The 18,132-nt window shown below is 37.2% G+C and overlaps 2 protein-coding genes and 1 pseudogene across 2 annotated transcripts; all 3 read right to left on the reverse strand.

Annotated features, from left to right (window-relative positions):
- Positions 1-520: 520 nt before the first annotated feature.
- Positions 521-1,286, reverse strand: LOC124542530. The gene has a single exon (XM_047120473.1). It carries the CDS (start codon positions 1,241-1,243, stop codon positions 521-523), a length of 723 nt encoding a protein of 240 aa, XP_046976429.1. The 5' UTR covers positions 1,244-1,286.
- Positions 1,287-1,315: 29 nt separating this feature from the next.
- On the reverse strand, positions 1,316-3,108 carry LOC124542533. The gene is made up of 2 exons (XM_047120474.1): positions 1,448-3,108; positions 1,316-1,382 (listed from the first exon to the last, which is right to left on the reverse strand). Exons 1-2 carry the CDS (start codon positions 3,106-3,108, stop codon positions 1,316-1,318), a joined length of 1,728 nt encoding a protein of 575 aa, XP_046976430.1.
- A 9,884-nt stretch (positions 3,109-12,992) lies between these two features.
- Positions 12,993-14,019, reverse strand: LOC124542406 (annotated as a pseudogene).
- Between the last annotated feature and the right edge of the window lie 4,113 nt (positions 14,020-18,132).

An 18,132-nucleotide genomic window follows, 5' to 3' on the forward strand; every position in this document is an offset into this window, starting at 1 on the left:
CGCCATTTGCGGAGGAATATGCTCCCCTGGGTGTGGAAATAATTCTTCAACAAGGCGCAAGAGAAGTTCTGGCGGCAGCGTCTCAGTCACGGGGGCACCGTAGGTACGGATCTTTCCTCGCACGCCACGATACGTACGCCCCCATGGATCCCGGTTCAGGGCCACCAACAGTGCCTCCCTAGCTTGCTCTTTGGCCTGGCGTATCGTCAGCTGCAGCTCGTTTTTCAGCCGACGATAGGAGGCCAATAGCTGTCCCTCCAAGTTCGCATCAAAGCCGTTTCGCCTGCGACAGCGGACATAGGCCCTCCGTGCCCGATTGCATGTCGATCGAAGCTGTGCAATTTCAATCGACCACCAGTAAACCTGACGACGCGGCGCCATGCGCCAGGATCTCGGCATGGCCGCATCGCATATCTTCTTTAGAGCCCTTTGCATGCGGCCCGCTAGCTCATCAATGCTAGCGCCCTCCCTTCTATCTGTGGAACACCACCGCTGCACTATGGCAGCCTCCTTGACCAGCTCACGATCCAACTGGCCAACGGACCACCTTGGAAGCGTCGTAGGCAGTAGGCACCCTTGGGAGTTCTCCAGTCTGCCCCCAACGGTCAGAGTTGGAGATCTCAAATCGGATGTACCTGTGATCCGACAGAGTCTCCACCTCTTCCTCTACTCTCCAATTCAACACTCTGCGCGCTGCAACAGGAGTGGCGAACGAAAGGTCCACAACGGATCCGCCCTGCTGGCGCACGCAGGTGTGAACCTGCCCCCTGTTGAGTAGGGATAGGCTGGATAGCAGGGCCCACACTTGGACAGCTCTCCCTCGTGGATTCGTAGCAGGATTTCCCCAGGCTCGCGATTTTGCATTGAAGTCGCCGAGAACCACAACTTGTCTAGGCGAACGTCTGGCCACCGCAGCTCTGAGAAAGCCGAGATGATTTTCAAATTCCGCCAGGCTGCGGTTAGGGGAGAAATACGTGCCAACAATTACGTACTCTCTCCAACCCACCACCACGTAGCCCGAGCCCCTCTCGATGAGTGAGAGAGGAGGCCCCGTTCCGCTCCTCGTGAGGACCGCCACGGTGCCGTCCACGTCTCCTACCCAGTGAGGTAGGGGAGGGACATAATAGGGCTCACAGGCCACAGCCAGGTCGATCCCCCACTCCGCCATGGACTGCAGCAGTAGGTCCTGAGCCCCGGCACAGTGGTTAGGATTTGTTTGGAGAAAGCTGAATTCAGTGCTCATGTCGACATTGCAGCTTCCTCCTCGGCTTGGCGCCGTCCAGCGTTGGTAGTGGTGTGGGTGCTTAAGGCCATCTTACCCTTCGTGATGGGAGGGTTGCATTCTCTCGATCCCATCAGGTGCCCAGAGGGCTTGCCAGCGTCTACGCATACCGCACAGCGTAGCTTCCCAGTGCATTCGGCCGATTTGTGCCCTTCGGCACCACACCGGTAGCAGAGGCTGCCTCGTTCAACACTAAATGGGCAGAGCGCCTTGGTGTGGCCAAGGCCCATGCACTTGAAACAGCGCAGAGGGCGCTGCTCCAGTACGTACACCCTGGCCGAGCTCCACCCGACCAAGAGTCGACCATTGTTAGATAGCTTCTTCGCCACAGCTATTGGACATGTTACGCGGACCATACCCATGTATCCGGGTCCACGTAACACCTCTCCACACTTAACTGCCTCAATGGGGCAACTCCCCTCGCGAGCGACTGCGGCGATGACTTTCTCTTTCGTGACGGAGTCGTCGAGCCCCGTCACCTTAATATCCACCCTTTTAATGGGACGGACGACGTTGGCTACCCCATCAAGCACCGTACGGAGTTTGTCGGCCAGCTTCTCTGCCTGTTCCGACTGTGCTCTCGGTAGTTCCAACACTCTGGCCCCAGTTACCGAGCGTCGGACTTTGAGGCCACCACTTATCCCGAGATCCTGAAGTTTCACGCCCTGCTCGGCGCGCTCCATGATCTGAGCATACGTGACACCCTTTTGTTCCGCTTCCGGCTGCAACGTTACCACAACTGCAGCTGTACGTGGGGCGACCAGCTTGGGCTTAGCCACTTGAGGTGCCTTAGACGCAGACGTCGAGATTCTTTCAGCAGAGGGGGAAGCCTTATTCCCCTTCTTCCCCTTTTTGACCACAGTGGACCAGGACGTCTCCTGTGCCATCTGTGGCGAAATCGTCTCCGGCGCTATCGGAGCAATAGGAGCCGTTGGAGCAGCTGGTGGCGTCTGCTTATGTGTGGGAGCAGATTTCGGCTGCGGAGCCGGATGGGCCACCTGTGCATTCGAATGCGTGTGTTGCTGCTGTAGCTCCCGCCTTTTATCCGCAGCTAGCGGGGAGCGCTGTATCTTCGCAGGCGGGAGCCGGTCCTCCAATTTTGTAATTTGGGCTTTGAAGATATCGCCGATCGATGAGATTAAGGAGGTCTTAAACTTCTCCAACGTCTGAGCATCCTGGGCAGAGCCGGTGGACGTCTCATTTGCCACTGCCACCGTGGTCCGCATCTCCGCGAACTCACGGCGATGAGCCTTTAACTCAGACTTGAGGCTATCGATCTCTTTACGCAGCCGGCCATTATCGGCGCGGAGTTTTCGCGTCTCATCCGCCTCAGTCCGCGATGCCAGGGCATCTACAATTCCCTGAAGTGCAGCTGCTGAATCCCTCAGTTTTTTAGCGTATCCTCCTTTTAGATTGGAGGATTTTTGCGCCACCTCCAAGATGAGCGCTGCGCTGCGGCCGGCCTCAGCGCGAAGTTCCTCCGTGCCCATCTTAGCAGGAGTTTCTTTTGCATCCGAAGCGGATTCTTCGGAGCCCAAGACAACTTCCGAAACATTCTTTCGGAACGCTCTACTTCTCAAAGAGCGCTCAAAAGCCTCCTCCCTGGCCTCGGCGACCCTCGCCTTAAGCTCAGCCTTAGCCCGAGCGAGGTCACTACCGCGGCCCCTCGAAGCCGTTTTTCCACGAGTTGCCGGTGTGCATTTCGCAGCTGTACGTATCTCCGTCTCTGTCTCAGTTTCTGAATCAGAGTTAAAAATTGCGAGACTCCTATAAGGCCGTTTACGGCCAGCTAAGGCGTCGGACGACAATTCGGTATCGACGTCCATCGCCAACAACAAACAATAAAAACAACACTCGGAACAACAACCAACGACAACAACGACAAACAACAACAATAAGAGAAAATAGGTCTATGAAAGACCTATTACCAAACAACAAAACCAATCGTCAAAGTAAAACAAAGTCCATTCACAAGCCAAGTTCAATATTATAACGCGACAGAAAAACAGAAACCAATAAACAAGCGAGGGTAATTGTAAAAAACTTCCGAGAAACATTGATAAAAAACAATATAATTCCGACACGACTGCACGGCACGACGGCTCGAGCGCAATGAAAACACCCATAAGGTGTTAGGGTCCTTTCTAAGAATTTAGTGTAGCAATCACCCAGATACTTGGAGTCATTGGTTATCTTTCTGGTGTTTCGGTTTCAATAATACAGTTCATTCGGAAACGAATTACACGCCACATGAATTAGTTTTTGGTAAAGTATGCAATATACCCTCTAATTTAACTAATCATGTAGATCCGCTATATAATTCTGATAGTTATCCATTGCAATTAAAATATAGACTACAGCTAGCACAAACTGAAGCTAAACATATGTAACTTAATAACTAATAAACATAAGCGAAAATCTAAGTATGACATTTCTATAAATCCTGTTAAATATAATGTAGGAGATTTAATATTAATTAAGATAGAAACAGGTAGAAAACTAGATCCTCTTTATAAAGGACCATATACAGTTGTAAAAGACTTAGGATGTAATGTTAGGATTAAAAATAACTCGAATAAGGAAGAAATAGTTCATACAAATAGGACCAAACCCTTTTATGAATAATATTTGATATAATTATAATTAATGAATTTATATTGTTATGTCTGTGTTGTATTGTATAAGTATCTTTTTTTTATATTAACATTCTTTAATATTTTTTTAAATTGTGTTTTATAATTGTTTGTTGGTAGTATTAAAGTTAAAGTTAGTTATTTTCTAGATATATCTAATAATGTTACCTAAAACCAAACAAAAAAAAAATGTTTTAATGTTACATTTTTTTTTTCATCGCCTTCGGGAGGTGAAGTGTATTAATTATAATGTTAGGAATTATGTATGTAATTGTACTCGCATTTAGCTATGTAAGCATAATTTTATTAGTATATTTTTTATCCATATATAGTTGAGTCCAATAAACGCCACGATACAGTAAACAGTTGTTTTCCTTTAACTAGCCAGTAAGGTTCAAACATCACAAGACCTAATTAACTGTAGAACTCTACTCCCAAATTTTATAACAACCGGCTTGACCTACATGCTACCAAAAAACCAAAACACCCACGATCCATCACAGTACCGTCCCATAACATGCCTACCAACAATATATAAAATAATCACATCCTGCATTACCAATAAAATAGTCTCACACCTGGAAGCACATAATGTAATGTCAGAGGAACAAAAGGGATGCAGGCGAAACCACAGAGGATGTAAAGAGCAATAATTATAGATTCAACTATACTAAAACATTCAAATAAATTTAATAGAAATTTGTATGTCACATATATAGATTTCAAAAAAGCTTTTGATAGTGTCCCACATTCATGGTTAGTTCAAATTTTACAAACATATAAGATTCATCCAAATATTATTAAATTTTTGAAGGAGGCCATGACTAATTGGAGAACCACAATAACTTTAACAACAAAAACATCTCAAATCTGTTGTGACAAAATCCATATTAGAAATGGCATCTTCCAGGGAGACTCTCTCAGTCCTCTGAGGTTTTGCCTCGCCCTAAATCCCCTATCTAGAATACTATCAGATTCTAAATTTGGATACCAATTAACACGTGACATAGCGGTTTCTCATTTGATGTACATGGATGACATAAAACTATTTAGTAAATCTGTGAAAGAAATGAAAGAAATGATTAAAATTACAGCGCAATTTAGTAAAGATATAAATATGAATTTTGGCTTAGATAAATGCAAAACTTTAACTATAAAGAAAGGAAAATTAATTGAGAAAAATTATGAAATAAGTGAAGAAATAAATATATAGAAAGATTAACGTTGAAAAGACAATTAGGAGGAAGAGGGGTAGTTGATTTAAAAATACTTTGGCAAAACCAAATCCATAATATTCGAAAAATTTTCTACTATAAAGTAAATACTAGTAAGATACACGCAGCTATAGTAGAAGTTGATGATAATTTCACACCGTTAAACCTAAAAAATAATAATAAAGAGTTTAAAACTATCCAAGAACAAATAAATGAAAAAATTAAAGATTGGAGAAGAAAAGAACTACATGGTAGGCATATCCACGATCTAGAGCAAAATTTCATTGATTTAGATGCGTCAAATAAATAGTTACAAAAAGGTTACCTGTTCCCCGAACCAGAAGGCTTTCTAATTGATATTCAAGACCAGGTTATCAATACAAGAAATTATAAAAAATATATACTTAAAGAATCAGTAGAATCAGATTTATGTCGAAAATGTCACAGAATGCCAGAAAATATACAACATATTACAGGAGCTTGCCCTACTCTAGTTCAAACAGATTACACCCATCGCCACAACCAAATAGTTCACTACATACATCAAAAACTTGCACACAAATATAACTTCACAAATACTCCACTAAAACCTTACTATGAATACCAACCCAACCCCGTTTTAGAGAATGAAGAAATAAAAATATATTATGATAGAGCAATTCTTACTGATAAAACGATTCATTACAATAGACCGGATATAACTTTAGTTAACAAATCATCTAAAATAGCTTACTTAATTGATGTTTCTGTACCAAACACACATAACTTATTAAAAACTATTACGGAAAAGATCAATAAATATACAGAATTAAAAGAAGAAATAATTAGAATCTGGAATTTAAATAAGGTTTTTATAGTCCCTATCGTGCTTTCCACTACCGGAGTCATACCTAAACACTTACACCAAAGTTTAAAAATTCTTGATCTACCACCTCTCACATACATCACCATGCAAAAAGCTGCTATTTTAAATACTTGTCGAATAGTACGTAAGTTTTTAGAATCTGATAATGAGCTGACTGACTGTACTGACTGACTTTTTCACTCCCCAGATACACTTGGTCATTGACCCGTGTGACTGGAATATTTGCCCCATTATTTGGGAGATAAATAGTCCAAAAATATAAATAATAATAATAATATGAAACAACATCACATACATCACTCTGATCCCAATGTAAGTAGCTGAAACACTTGTGTTATGGAAATCAGAAGTAACGACGGTACCACAAACACCCAGACCCAAGACAACATAGAAAACTAATGGTAATAATGTAGTCAGTTCCGATAGGCGTCTAACCTTTGGAGTCCCTCAAGGCAGTGTATTAGGCCCAACCTTGTTCTTAGTTTACGTCAATGAGTTATGCGGACTCAAAATGCCTAATTGTAATATCATAATGTATGCCGATGATACATCTCTGTTTGTCCATAGTGACACTTGGGTTGAGGCTCGTGATAAGGCCGAAGCCGCCTTTGCCGTGGTTATGAATTGGCTGTCCTGTAACTTACTGACACTAAATATAGAAAAAAACACAATTTATTGCTTTCGGTTCTAAATACACCTCACCACAATTTAACTTTCTCGTTAACTGCTCACAAATTTTCTGAGTTCCAGCACAATGTTCCTTGTAGTTATGAGGATGTGGCTCGTACTAAAAGTATTAAGTATTTAGGGGTGACAATTGATGAAAACCTTAGCTGGAACGAACAAAGTCAAAGTCAAAGTCAAAAACCTTTATTCAAAATAGAAGTGTTTACACTTTCTTATTGATTGTCAATAATCTACCACCGGTTCGGAATATAATACCTCAGACCTGAGAAGAACCGGCGAAAGAAACTCAGCGGGATTTTTTTTTTTATAATATCAATTCATAATTTACAACAATACAACATATTCTTGTTATTTGAAACAGCCTGGAGGCGATCATCTCATTCCCAAGGTGTGCAGTCAACTAGAAAGTCATTAGTGCTGTAATATCCTTTAGCACACAAACGCTCTTTAACGATTCTTTTGAATTTTATAATTGAATATTGTTGAACGTTTTCTGGGATCCTGTTGTAAAAACGTATACATTGCCCCAAAAAAGAGTTACTAACCCTGTGTAATCGGGTACTAGGCGTAACAAGTTTATTCTTGTTCCTAGTATTAATGGAATATACGTCACAATTTTTGGGAAAATCATTTATATTTTTGCGTACATACATAACATTATCAAAAAGAAAATGAGAAGCGACAGTCATTATTTTAATTTCTTTAAATTTACATCTTAACGAATCTTTTGGGCCCAGGTTGTAAATTGCACGAATAGCCCTCTTCTGCAGTACAAAAATAGTATTAATGTCAGCTGCATTACCCCAGAGTAAGATGCCATACGACATAATACTGTGGAAATAGCTAAAATACACAAGGCGAGCTGTATCCACATCAGTCAAAAATCTAATCTTTTTTACCGCATAGGCTGCAGAGCTGAGTCTATTTGCCAATTTACTTATATGGGGGCCCCATTGGAGCTTAGAGACAATTGTCATACCAAGGAACTCTGTTGACTCTAATACATCTAATGCTTCCCCGTTTAAAAGTACATTCTTTGACACTTGACGCTTTGACACATCTTACATTGGGAGTAGTGAATTTAATACATATTGTCTTTTTACTATTTAACATTAAATTATTGACACTAAACCAATGTACTATTTCCGAGAGAGCATTGTTCACATCGTCATACATTAAAAGACGTCTTTTTATTTTAAAAATTAAAGAAGTATCGTCAGCAAACAATACTATCTCGAGTTTATCACCTAAGAAATGTGGTAGGTCATTTATATAAACAAGGAAGAGAAATGGACCAAGAATTGATCCTTGAGGGACCCCCACAGTAACCTGAGCCCCGGGAGATCTCTTTCCATTTACATCAACCCTCTGAATTCGATTGCTCAGATACGAAATCAGAAGATTGAGTGCAGTGTCCCTGACTCCATAATGTCGTAGCTTCCTGACCAAGGTTTCGTGTTGCACACAATCAAAGGCCTTAGATAAATCACAAAAAATCCCCAAGGCATCCTGTGACTCCTCCCAGGCCCTGTAGATATTTTTTATGAGCTCAACACCAGCGTCAATTGTCGAGCGACCCCTTGTAAATCCAAATTGTTTCTTGTGTAGCAACTTGTTCTTGTTAAAATGTACTAGCATTTGATTTAGTAATAATTTTTCACAGATCTTGCTAAGAGTTGGTAGTACAGAGATGGGTCTATAGTTATTGGGGTCTACCTGACTTAAATATTGGTATTACTTTACTATGTTTCATAAGGTCAGGAAACACGCCACTAAGAACACAATTATTGAATATATTGACAAGGTAGGGTGTGATTACATCAATTATTGAATTGGCTACCTTAACAGAGTTCCCCCACAGATCGGCAGTTTTTTTAACATATAGCGATCTGAAAGAACTTATTATGTCATTTACACCTACTGTATTAAATTTAAAACTTATATTACATTCTTTCACATTGTTTTTTAATAATGATTCAGCAACGGTGGGAGAGGGATTTAGTGAGCTAGTAGTCGAAAAAGGAATGTCAGCAAAAAATTTTTCAAAAATAGTTGCAACATCCCGATCTGAGGAAAATAAATTATTATCAATAGATAAACTAATGTCGGAGATGTTATTTTTGACTCTTCCAGTTTCGCAATTAAAAATTTTCCAAGTCATTTTAATTTTGTCAGGAGCGTCAATAAGTTTTTTTTTTTATATGTAATGATTTGGCTGTATGACATACACGTTTGAATAGTTTAGAGTAGGCACTAACATAACTAATAAATGAAAATGACCGATTGTATGATCTTTCACTATAAAGCTCATACAACCTTTGCCTACTCTTGTGAATTCCGACAGTCGCCCAATCATTAAACTTAAGAAAATTCTTAGAACTGACTGTCTTAGGAGTAAATATGGCATTAAATTCTGTTTTTATTCAATTAAAAAAATTGTTATAAAGCACATTAGAATTATCATTTAATTGTAAATATGAGAGCTTTGCCATGATATTACTTCTGAACTTTTCAATTCGGTACAAAATGATAGGAACAAATGTCTGTTTAGCCTAAACCCTTAGTATTATTTTTTATTTGCAAATTGAATGAAACCAACTATCCACAATGATCTGAATTTAACATATTTATAATACATTTATGATTTGGAACACAATTGGTAAATATGTTGTCAATACATGTTGCAGTGGATTCAGTGATTCTAGTTGGTTCTAGGAACAAGTTATTGAGGTTATATGAATATAATAATGTTCTGAATCTAATACTTGTGCTATGGTTTTCTAATAAATTTATGTTGAAATCACCACAAATAAAAACATATTTACTCGATCCAGATAATTTCAACAATGCACTTTCTAATATTTTCTCAAATGCTTCATATAACCCACTAGGAGGTCTGTATACGCATACAACAATGACATGCTCAAGCTCTGCACAGGCTATTTCAATAGTCTGCTCAATAGAAAGGCTCACAACATCCTTACGTTCTTTAAATTTTAAATTTTTATTAATAAGTATTAATGAGCCACCGCGTATAGCTTTATTTCTACTGAACAGACTAGCCATCTGGTGACCACTGAAGTTAAACATAAACTGATAATTTACAAGCCAGTGTTCTGTTAAACATAAAATATCAATGGCATTGCTGTTTATGAATAACTCAATCTCTAAATCTTTTCATAGCATTTCTTGAATATTTTGGTGCACCAGGTTTACAAGTTTACTATTATTATTATTTTGTTTATTTGTAATATTAAAATTTAGGAATTTATCCGATGAATTACTATTAGGTAAATTAATACAACTTGAGCCAGAGACTACCTCTGTTGTCTTAAGATTCAATTTAAATTATTTGGAACACATTCCAAACTATTACTTTTTAATGTTTTATTGCACTGCTCAATAGAAGCAGTGGTCTGGTCAACCAAGAAATTGGTTGGTTTTGTAAAAATATAATAATATAGCAGATTTGCTATTTGTCTCTTATAGTAATTTGATAGGTTATACCTATCATTAGTCAAAATACATGATTTAAATTTCAATATATTATTTATGTCAATTAAATTAATTTTAGAATTATTGTTTTCAATATTTACATAATTATTATAACACATTGTATATAATGAAATATTTAATTTATGTCTAATAGTATTTTCCTGCGGCAATTGATTTATATAAGGAAATGTAAAAAGTATCACTTTTGTAACATTTAAATTAAGTAATTCAGTAAAATATCTCTCTAGATTCTTTTTATTTACATTTCCCCTTCTCCCAATTAATATTATTAAAGTGGTGTTAGGACAATGAGTACCATTTAAAATACTATCAACAATTCGAGAAAAGGATGCACCTGGCATGCAATAATTGGTAACTAATTGTCCTTTACATAAATTATTTAGTAAAACACCCATATTTCTTCCTATTTCATCACAGTATATTTTAGTATAGCTCCTGGAAGAAATATAAGGTGTTTTGTGGGGAATGGGGCTGACATCAGTTACAGCAGGCACAGCCGGGGACATAATATCAATATTTAGTCCTGAACAATCCCGTGGAGGCAATTGACAATCACAAACACAGTACTTTGACAGTGAGTCAAAGCGTTCTGAGTTGTATCTGCTTATCTCCAGGAGATCGTTCATAGCAGCAATATAGCCTGAGATCTCCTTTTGAGCTGTTTCATATTTTATTGTTACAGTATTTAAAGACCCACGTAAGAAGCAGATCTCATCCTGCAGAGTTTTAATGTCAGCCTCATAATTCTGCCTTATTTGTGTTACTTCTTTTGTGTAAACATTTAACCTTGTTCTAAGTGCATTTCTTTCATTATACATTTTTTTATAATTTATGTGCTGGCTTTTCAATTTTAATAACTTTTGTGTTTTTTTTATATATCTATTTAATTTTAAATATTTCTTTAATTTATTTTTACTCATAACTGATTGGTAAGTCACCGTGTCATCACCAGTCAGATCTATTGTTGAAATGTCATTATTGTTGGTGACTTGAGACACTAAAGTAGGTGCTTTACCCACCAGTTCATCAAATAGACACTGGGTTTCGGTGACCTTTTGGTTCAAATTATCTCTTTCTAACTGTAATATATATTGTTCGGCCTTGTGTAATTTGTTTTTAAATTGTTCAGTTAGTATGAGGGCTTTCTCATACTCATCTCTGCAGTTGTCAAACCCATTGACTATTTGTTGCAGATTATCATTTTGTTCTTGTAAGTCCATATATTGTGAATGCAAGTTGGACAATTCAAGTTTCAAGTCTTTGTTTTTATTAATAATCTGCAAAAACTCTTGTTCACTGTCATCCCTTTCTTTTAGTAACTGATCACACTGTATTCTGGACACCTTTAGTTCCTGGAGGGTCAGCTGGAGTTGTTCCTCCGCCTGACGCGCCTTGATACTACGGGTATCAAGTATATTGGTAAAATAACAATATAAACGCTTAACGTTGGAAGTGTGATATTTAATTAACTATTTGTGTATGTGGGAACAGCCAAGCCGTTTATAATAAACAAACAAAGGGATGAGAATGACTCCAAACTATTTAAAGTTGAGTTCGTTACCTGCGAAATGTTAGCTGACGAGCACAACACCAAAATATTATACACTTAGAACACTGCACTCAATGAATTAATTTTACAGATGATTATTAAATATTAAAATATATAACTGTACAGTCTATCAAGTTAAAAGAGTGACAATAAAATATTATTTTTAAAATTTAAATCTGGGAAAAGTTACAAAGACATGTATCTCTAAGTGTTGCCACAGGGGAAAAAAAAAAAACATCCAGTATCTCATAGCACGACTGAGGAAGATTACCTATGTCTTTAAGAGACTGAGAGCATCTGTTGGCCTTCACACTCTTAAGTCAATTTTCTACGCCCTTGTTCAATCTTTGATTTCCTACTACATTACAATATGAGGTAGTGCTGCCAAGACCATCATGCTTCGGTTAGAAAGAGCACAGAGATCAATTGTGAAGTTTATGATTGCAAAACCTATGCGTTTCCCTACCTCGACTCGGTACAGCATATGCCAGGTGCATACCGTGCGTCAAGTTTACATACTTTTGACAATTCTGCGGAAGCATACGCATATGTCCTTCGATCCTAGAATTGCTCAGAATAAGCGTAGAGCTGATCGTGTATGCAAGATTGTTTCACGTGTATCCTCCATGACAGGCCAACAATACGTCTACCTCAGTTCAGTGCTGTAAAATAAAATAAATAAACACTTAAATATTTATTCACTAAATAAATTTCAATGTAAAATAAAACTAAGAAACTGGCTTACGAGTTACGATGCTTACAAGTTACGATGAGACTGAAAATTTAATTAAACCTATAATCTGACGATCACCTACCTTCGATTCCTCTCCCTATAATTTTACTTGTTCCTATAATTTGTTTTTTAATTAGCTTTGTTTTTGTTATTATTTTTCTTTTAGTATTGTTATTTTTACAACTAATATTATATTAATTTATTTCATTAATTATGTAACTTATTAGTTTTAAGTATATTACACTAATTATAATATAACTTAATTCTTAAAATTGTTTTGGCTAAATCGATGCTACTATTTATTGATGACTTTTATTTTAATGTTGTCTTAAATTTTCGCGATTATTACACATTTAAATAAAACTAATTATAACGGATGAATCGCGTATATTAAATATTTTTAAACATCCCGACGTTTCGAGCACTTTGCAGTGTTCGTGGTCACGGGTAGACTAAGATGACATTTGTCTATTTGAAGAACAAAGGAAATATTATTAACAACTACCGCCAACGATTTCTCAATTGATATCTTGAGTAACGTTCCGGTTGCACGCAGAAGGCACTAACTGTATCTTTAGGTCTTGCAGTCTGTTGGATTTGGGATTTTAAATTTTTAATAAGTGGATCCCAGGTGTCAGACAGTCTCCAACCATCTTCTCTATTGAAGTTCGGATGTTTTTGAATTACAATAGCCTCGCGTATCATTCTAGGAATGAATCTGTGTTCTCTAGCGAGGATCTGTGGTTTATCAAATCGGATAAAATGGTTAGGTTTATCCAGAGCATGTTCACAGACTGCAGACTTAGAAGAACGCCTATTTTTGACATCTCCTATATGTTCCTTGACCCTGGTACCGATACTTCTCTTTGTTTGGCCTATGTAAGATAAACCACACTCACATTCGAGTTTATATACTCCTGCAGTTTGTAAAGGAATATTACTCTTGATAGGTCTCAAGAACTGGCTCACTTTCTTATGAGGCTTGTAAACGGTTTTAATTGAAGCTCGCTTCAAGATGTTGCCAATCCTGTCTGTAACTCCCTTCACATATGGTAGAAATGCAGGTTGTCTCTCAACTGTGGGTGGCTTGATACGGCTTCTGCGATGCTGGCGATGCACGGGCAGCTTGTTCTGGTGGAGTGCAAGCTTGACCTGACGTAGCTCGTCCTCTAGGTGTTCAGCATCGCAGAGATGGTGGGCTCTCTGAAACAAAGATTTGCCAACGGTAGCTAACTGGCTGGCTAGGGTGGTGGTGCGAGTCACCATTGAGGTATTTGTTGGTGTGTGTGGGTTTCCTATAAACTGTGTGACTTAATGTATTGTCAGGATTCTTGATAATAAGGATGTCAAGGAAAGCTAAAGAATTATTTGCCTCTAATTCCATAGTAAATTGAATGTTTTTATTTATAGAATTAAGATGTACTAAAAATGCAGATGTCAGATCACTAGGTAATATTGTGAAAGTGTCATCTACGTACCGTTTATAAAACCTAGGTGTTATAGGTCCGGAGCGAAGAGCCCTCTCCTCCAGGTCTTCCATGAACAAATCGGCGACCACGGGGGATACTGGAGAACCCATGGCTACCCCGTCAACTTGTACATAGAATTCATCATTCCACAATAAATAACCAGATGTGAGGCAGTGATGTAACAGCTCTGCATATTCAATAGGCATGTTGTGTGTCTGTAGCTTCCTCTTGACAATTTCGATGCAGTCTTGTATGGGTAAGCAGGTAAACAATGACTGGACATCAAAACTAACCATTGTCTCGTTGTTGGTTAATTTAAGGTCTTTGATTTCACCAACAAACTGGTAAGAATCCTTGACATACGCCGCAGTATGTCCTCGGAGGGGTGATAATGTCCTTGCTATGTGTTGAGCCAATCTATATGTTGGTGTATCGATTTGGCTTACAATAGGACGCAGCGGAGCACCAGTTTTATGGATCTTAGGTAACCCATACAGTTTTGGAGGCTTTGCACATGTAGGCACGAGTCATTTTTTATCCAGATTTAGTTTCTCTTGATGTTTTGATATTAATGCGGATGTCTTTTTAAGAATGTTATTAGTCGGGTCTTTAGTTACTTTTTTATAAGTTTTTACATCCGATAAAATCGCGATCGCGATCGCGAAACACTGCAAAGTGCTCGAAACGTCGGGATGTTTAAAAATAATTAATATACGCGATTCATCCGTTATAATTAGTTTTATTTAGACTTTTATTTTATTCTTTATTTGGTGATTTTAGTAATTTTATTTTATTTATTTATTTATTTTTAATCTTGTAATCGGTCAATTCATAATTCTTTAGTGTTTTGGTGTTTTATTTTTCTTTTCTTTTTGTATTCATATACATATTATGTAACAAATATGTGCAATTTAAGTGTCTTAATTAATAGAGCAATGTCGCTTTGTTGGCGGGCGTTAATAACTGCACCACAGTTTTATACTATCGCAGTTATTATCGTTCACATCTTGTTTTTGTTCAAAATGATGCTTAAATAAATAAATAATAATTATTAAAAAATATATTATTACTGAAAAAATTATAAGTAGACCATTCAATAGAATACAGCACGTTCACCCATTAAAATAGAGGTTATCAATTACTGTCTATAAATTATATTAGTCGGCAACCTCAACTAGAGTACTGAATTAAAAAAAAAAACTTAAAAGACGATTACGATAGCTTTTGATTATTTTCATAATTGGATTAGAATAATTATCCAAAAACATTTTTTCTTAATAATAACAATAATTATAAGTACAATAATTGTTGAGAAAATATAAACAATAAACATTAAGGCGAACATGAAATAGTTGCAGCGCTACTACATTCCAATGACAAAAGGAAACATAAAAAAAAAACCGTATTTTTCAATATCACAAGTGAGTGAAAATTCTGCTATATGATTAACTACAAACAGTTCTTGATTAATATATCTTCATTTTTAATACAACCATATTTCACTAAACTACATAATTACACTTTAATTTAACTTCTAAAGTAACGAAAACAGTTTTGTCGACATTCAAGACGCCATTTTTCGATGAACGAATAATTAAAATGGAGGCCACTACTAAGGATGTTCGCTGTTCGCTAAACGAATGGAGAATGAATGAATTTATACAGATAAAAATATAGTATTTTAGTTTTAAAATACATTATAGATATATATTAAATTTATATTTATTTAATTGGTTGTAATATGGAATATGAGTTGTTTGTTAGAAACGTAAAAAGTTACCTAACGTTAGATAAAAAAAGTTATTTTTTTATACAGTAAGGTTTTTATTTAAAAATAACATTTTTACCAAAAATGTTAAAAAAATTATTTTACTTAAAAAAAATCTGTTATCTCGAAATGTAGATCAGTTTTGTGCATAGTATTATAAAATACGTAATATGTCATGAAAATTCATATTTTATTAATAAAATACACAAAGTTTTTCATTTTACCTGCAATTTATATACAATTGTTTATAAAATAAACATAAAATTATTTTTAAAATCAAAAAACTATATCGTTCCTTAGCATTAATTACCCATTCATTCAATTATTTTCACCTTACTAGTCGAACGCAAATGACATATCAATTCAAGGTCAAATTTGTTTATTTATCTTTTCTCCTCTTCCCATTGGAATAGACTATACATGTAAATATGGCCTTTATGGGTTTCAACGACAACTGATGACGTCTTAGCGCAAGTCGTCAAGTTGTCAATTTTTTTAAAAAATAATTATTAATTAACTATTAATGATACGCCTGGAGCTATTGCGGATTTTGAAAGAGCATTTAAGGAGCAATTAATTGGCATATAGTTCAATAACAAATAAAAAAAATCTACGCTAACTTCCTTCCGGTCAGGAAAGATATTCAAAATTGTTTTACTCACTTTAATAAAATCCTTTAGTGCACTTCACTGCAAACAACTGGAACGAACTGTGAAATCGTCGATTTTCCTACTCTGTACAATGCTTCTAGAGATACAAATGAATCACCTGTAGCTAAAAATCTTAGTGTTATTTCCAATTTGGTTATTGCCGGGATGGCATTTCGCATGTGAGTATACGTGTGTGTATACGCGATGGTAATACTGGCTTGTATCCGCAGTGTGCCAGTTACTCGTACATGCCAGTAACTTTCATACCAGCTACTTTCCCGATTTATTCGCATGTGTATCCCCGGCTTATACGCAAGGCGGCAGGCAGGAGCTAGATGCGAGTAGCCGGAGAAAGACCACAGTGGCGTGCACTTGGAGAGGCACAGTGGATAAAAACGGGCTGATGATGATAAAAGAGCCAATGGTTGTGACTTATTGTAGTCACAACCATTGGCTCACACGGCTTTTGAAAAATATTTTTAGATATTGTAGGACCTTTAGAGTAGGATAGATATAAAAAATTACTATTACATATTGAATATACAATGCAAGTTATCAAAATTTGTAGTCGCATGTCCACTCACTACGAAAAATGCTGATGAAATAGCAAAAAAATTGGAAGAAAACTTTATTCTAAAATATGGTGTTCCTACAAGCATAGCGACTGACAGAGGAGCAGAATTTATAAATACAACAATGTCAGAGGTATGTTAATTATTGCACGTTAATAAATTATAGTCTACTGCATATCATCATGAGAATATTGGTTCGCTGGAGAATACACACAAACAATTAGGAGCATTTTTAAGAATACAGCGTGATAATTGTCCCGATACGTGGAGCATTTGGTTACTCTACTGGTGTTTCTCTTATAACACCTCATTACAAAGCGCTACTAATTATACACCATTTGAATTAGTATATGGGAAGAAATGTAATTTGCCGAGTAACTTGTCAACAGCTGTCGAACCATTATATAATCATGATAGTTACCCATTACAGTTAAAATATAGGTTACAGGTATCACAAGATGATTTTTTTTTTATGGAATAGGTTTTCGGACGAGCATTTGGGCCACAATGACGTTGTAAATTACCTAACTATTCCTTACATCGTCAATGCGCCACCAACCTTGGGAACTAAGATGCTATGTCCCTTGTGCCTGTAGTTACACTGGCTCACTCACCCTTCAAACCGAAACACAACAATACTGCGTACTGATTTTTAACGGTAGAATATCTAATGAATGGGTGGTACCTACCCAGGCGGGCTTGCACAAAGCCCTACCACCAAGTAAGGTGGTAAGGAAGAACAATGATGCTCGTAAAAAATTAATTAAACAAAAAATTATAGGCAAAAAAAATTATGATGCAAATATAAAGTCGAGTCGTCAGCTGATCGCGTACGCGCAAGATTGTCGACGCGCTGTGATTGTGTACGAGGACAATGACCTCAAATATAAATGAATTGCTATAATTTATGCAGAATAAAATAATGGTTATGGACGAGGATAGTCTGATCCGAATCTGTGAAACGGCTTTTGCATCCGAGGAAATTGAGTGTGCCAAAAAAATATTATTTGAAGCTATTCCGATGAAGAAAATTAAGGCTCGTAAGAAGGATAAGGCTCGTAAGGACCTAGAAGATATTATTGAATTGTTTAAGCACGCGAATGCGTCTGACCCTGAAAGGATTCCTATCTTCGTGGCGAAAGATTTAAATAAATTACCTCTGGTAACATTTAACCACTTAGATGCTACCCGGGT

This window comes from Vanessa cardui, chromosome W, assembly GCF_905220365.1.
Source record: "Vanessa cardui chromosome W, ilVanCard2.1, whole genome shotgun sequence".
Lineage (NCBI taxonomy): Eukaryota > Metazoa > Arthropoda > Insecta > Lepidoptera > Nymphalidae > Vanessa > Vanessa cardui.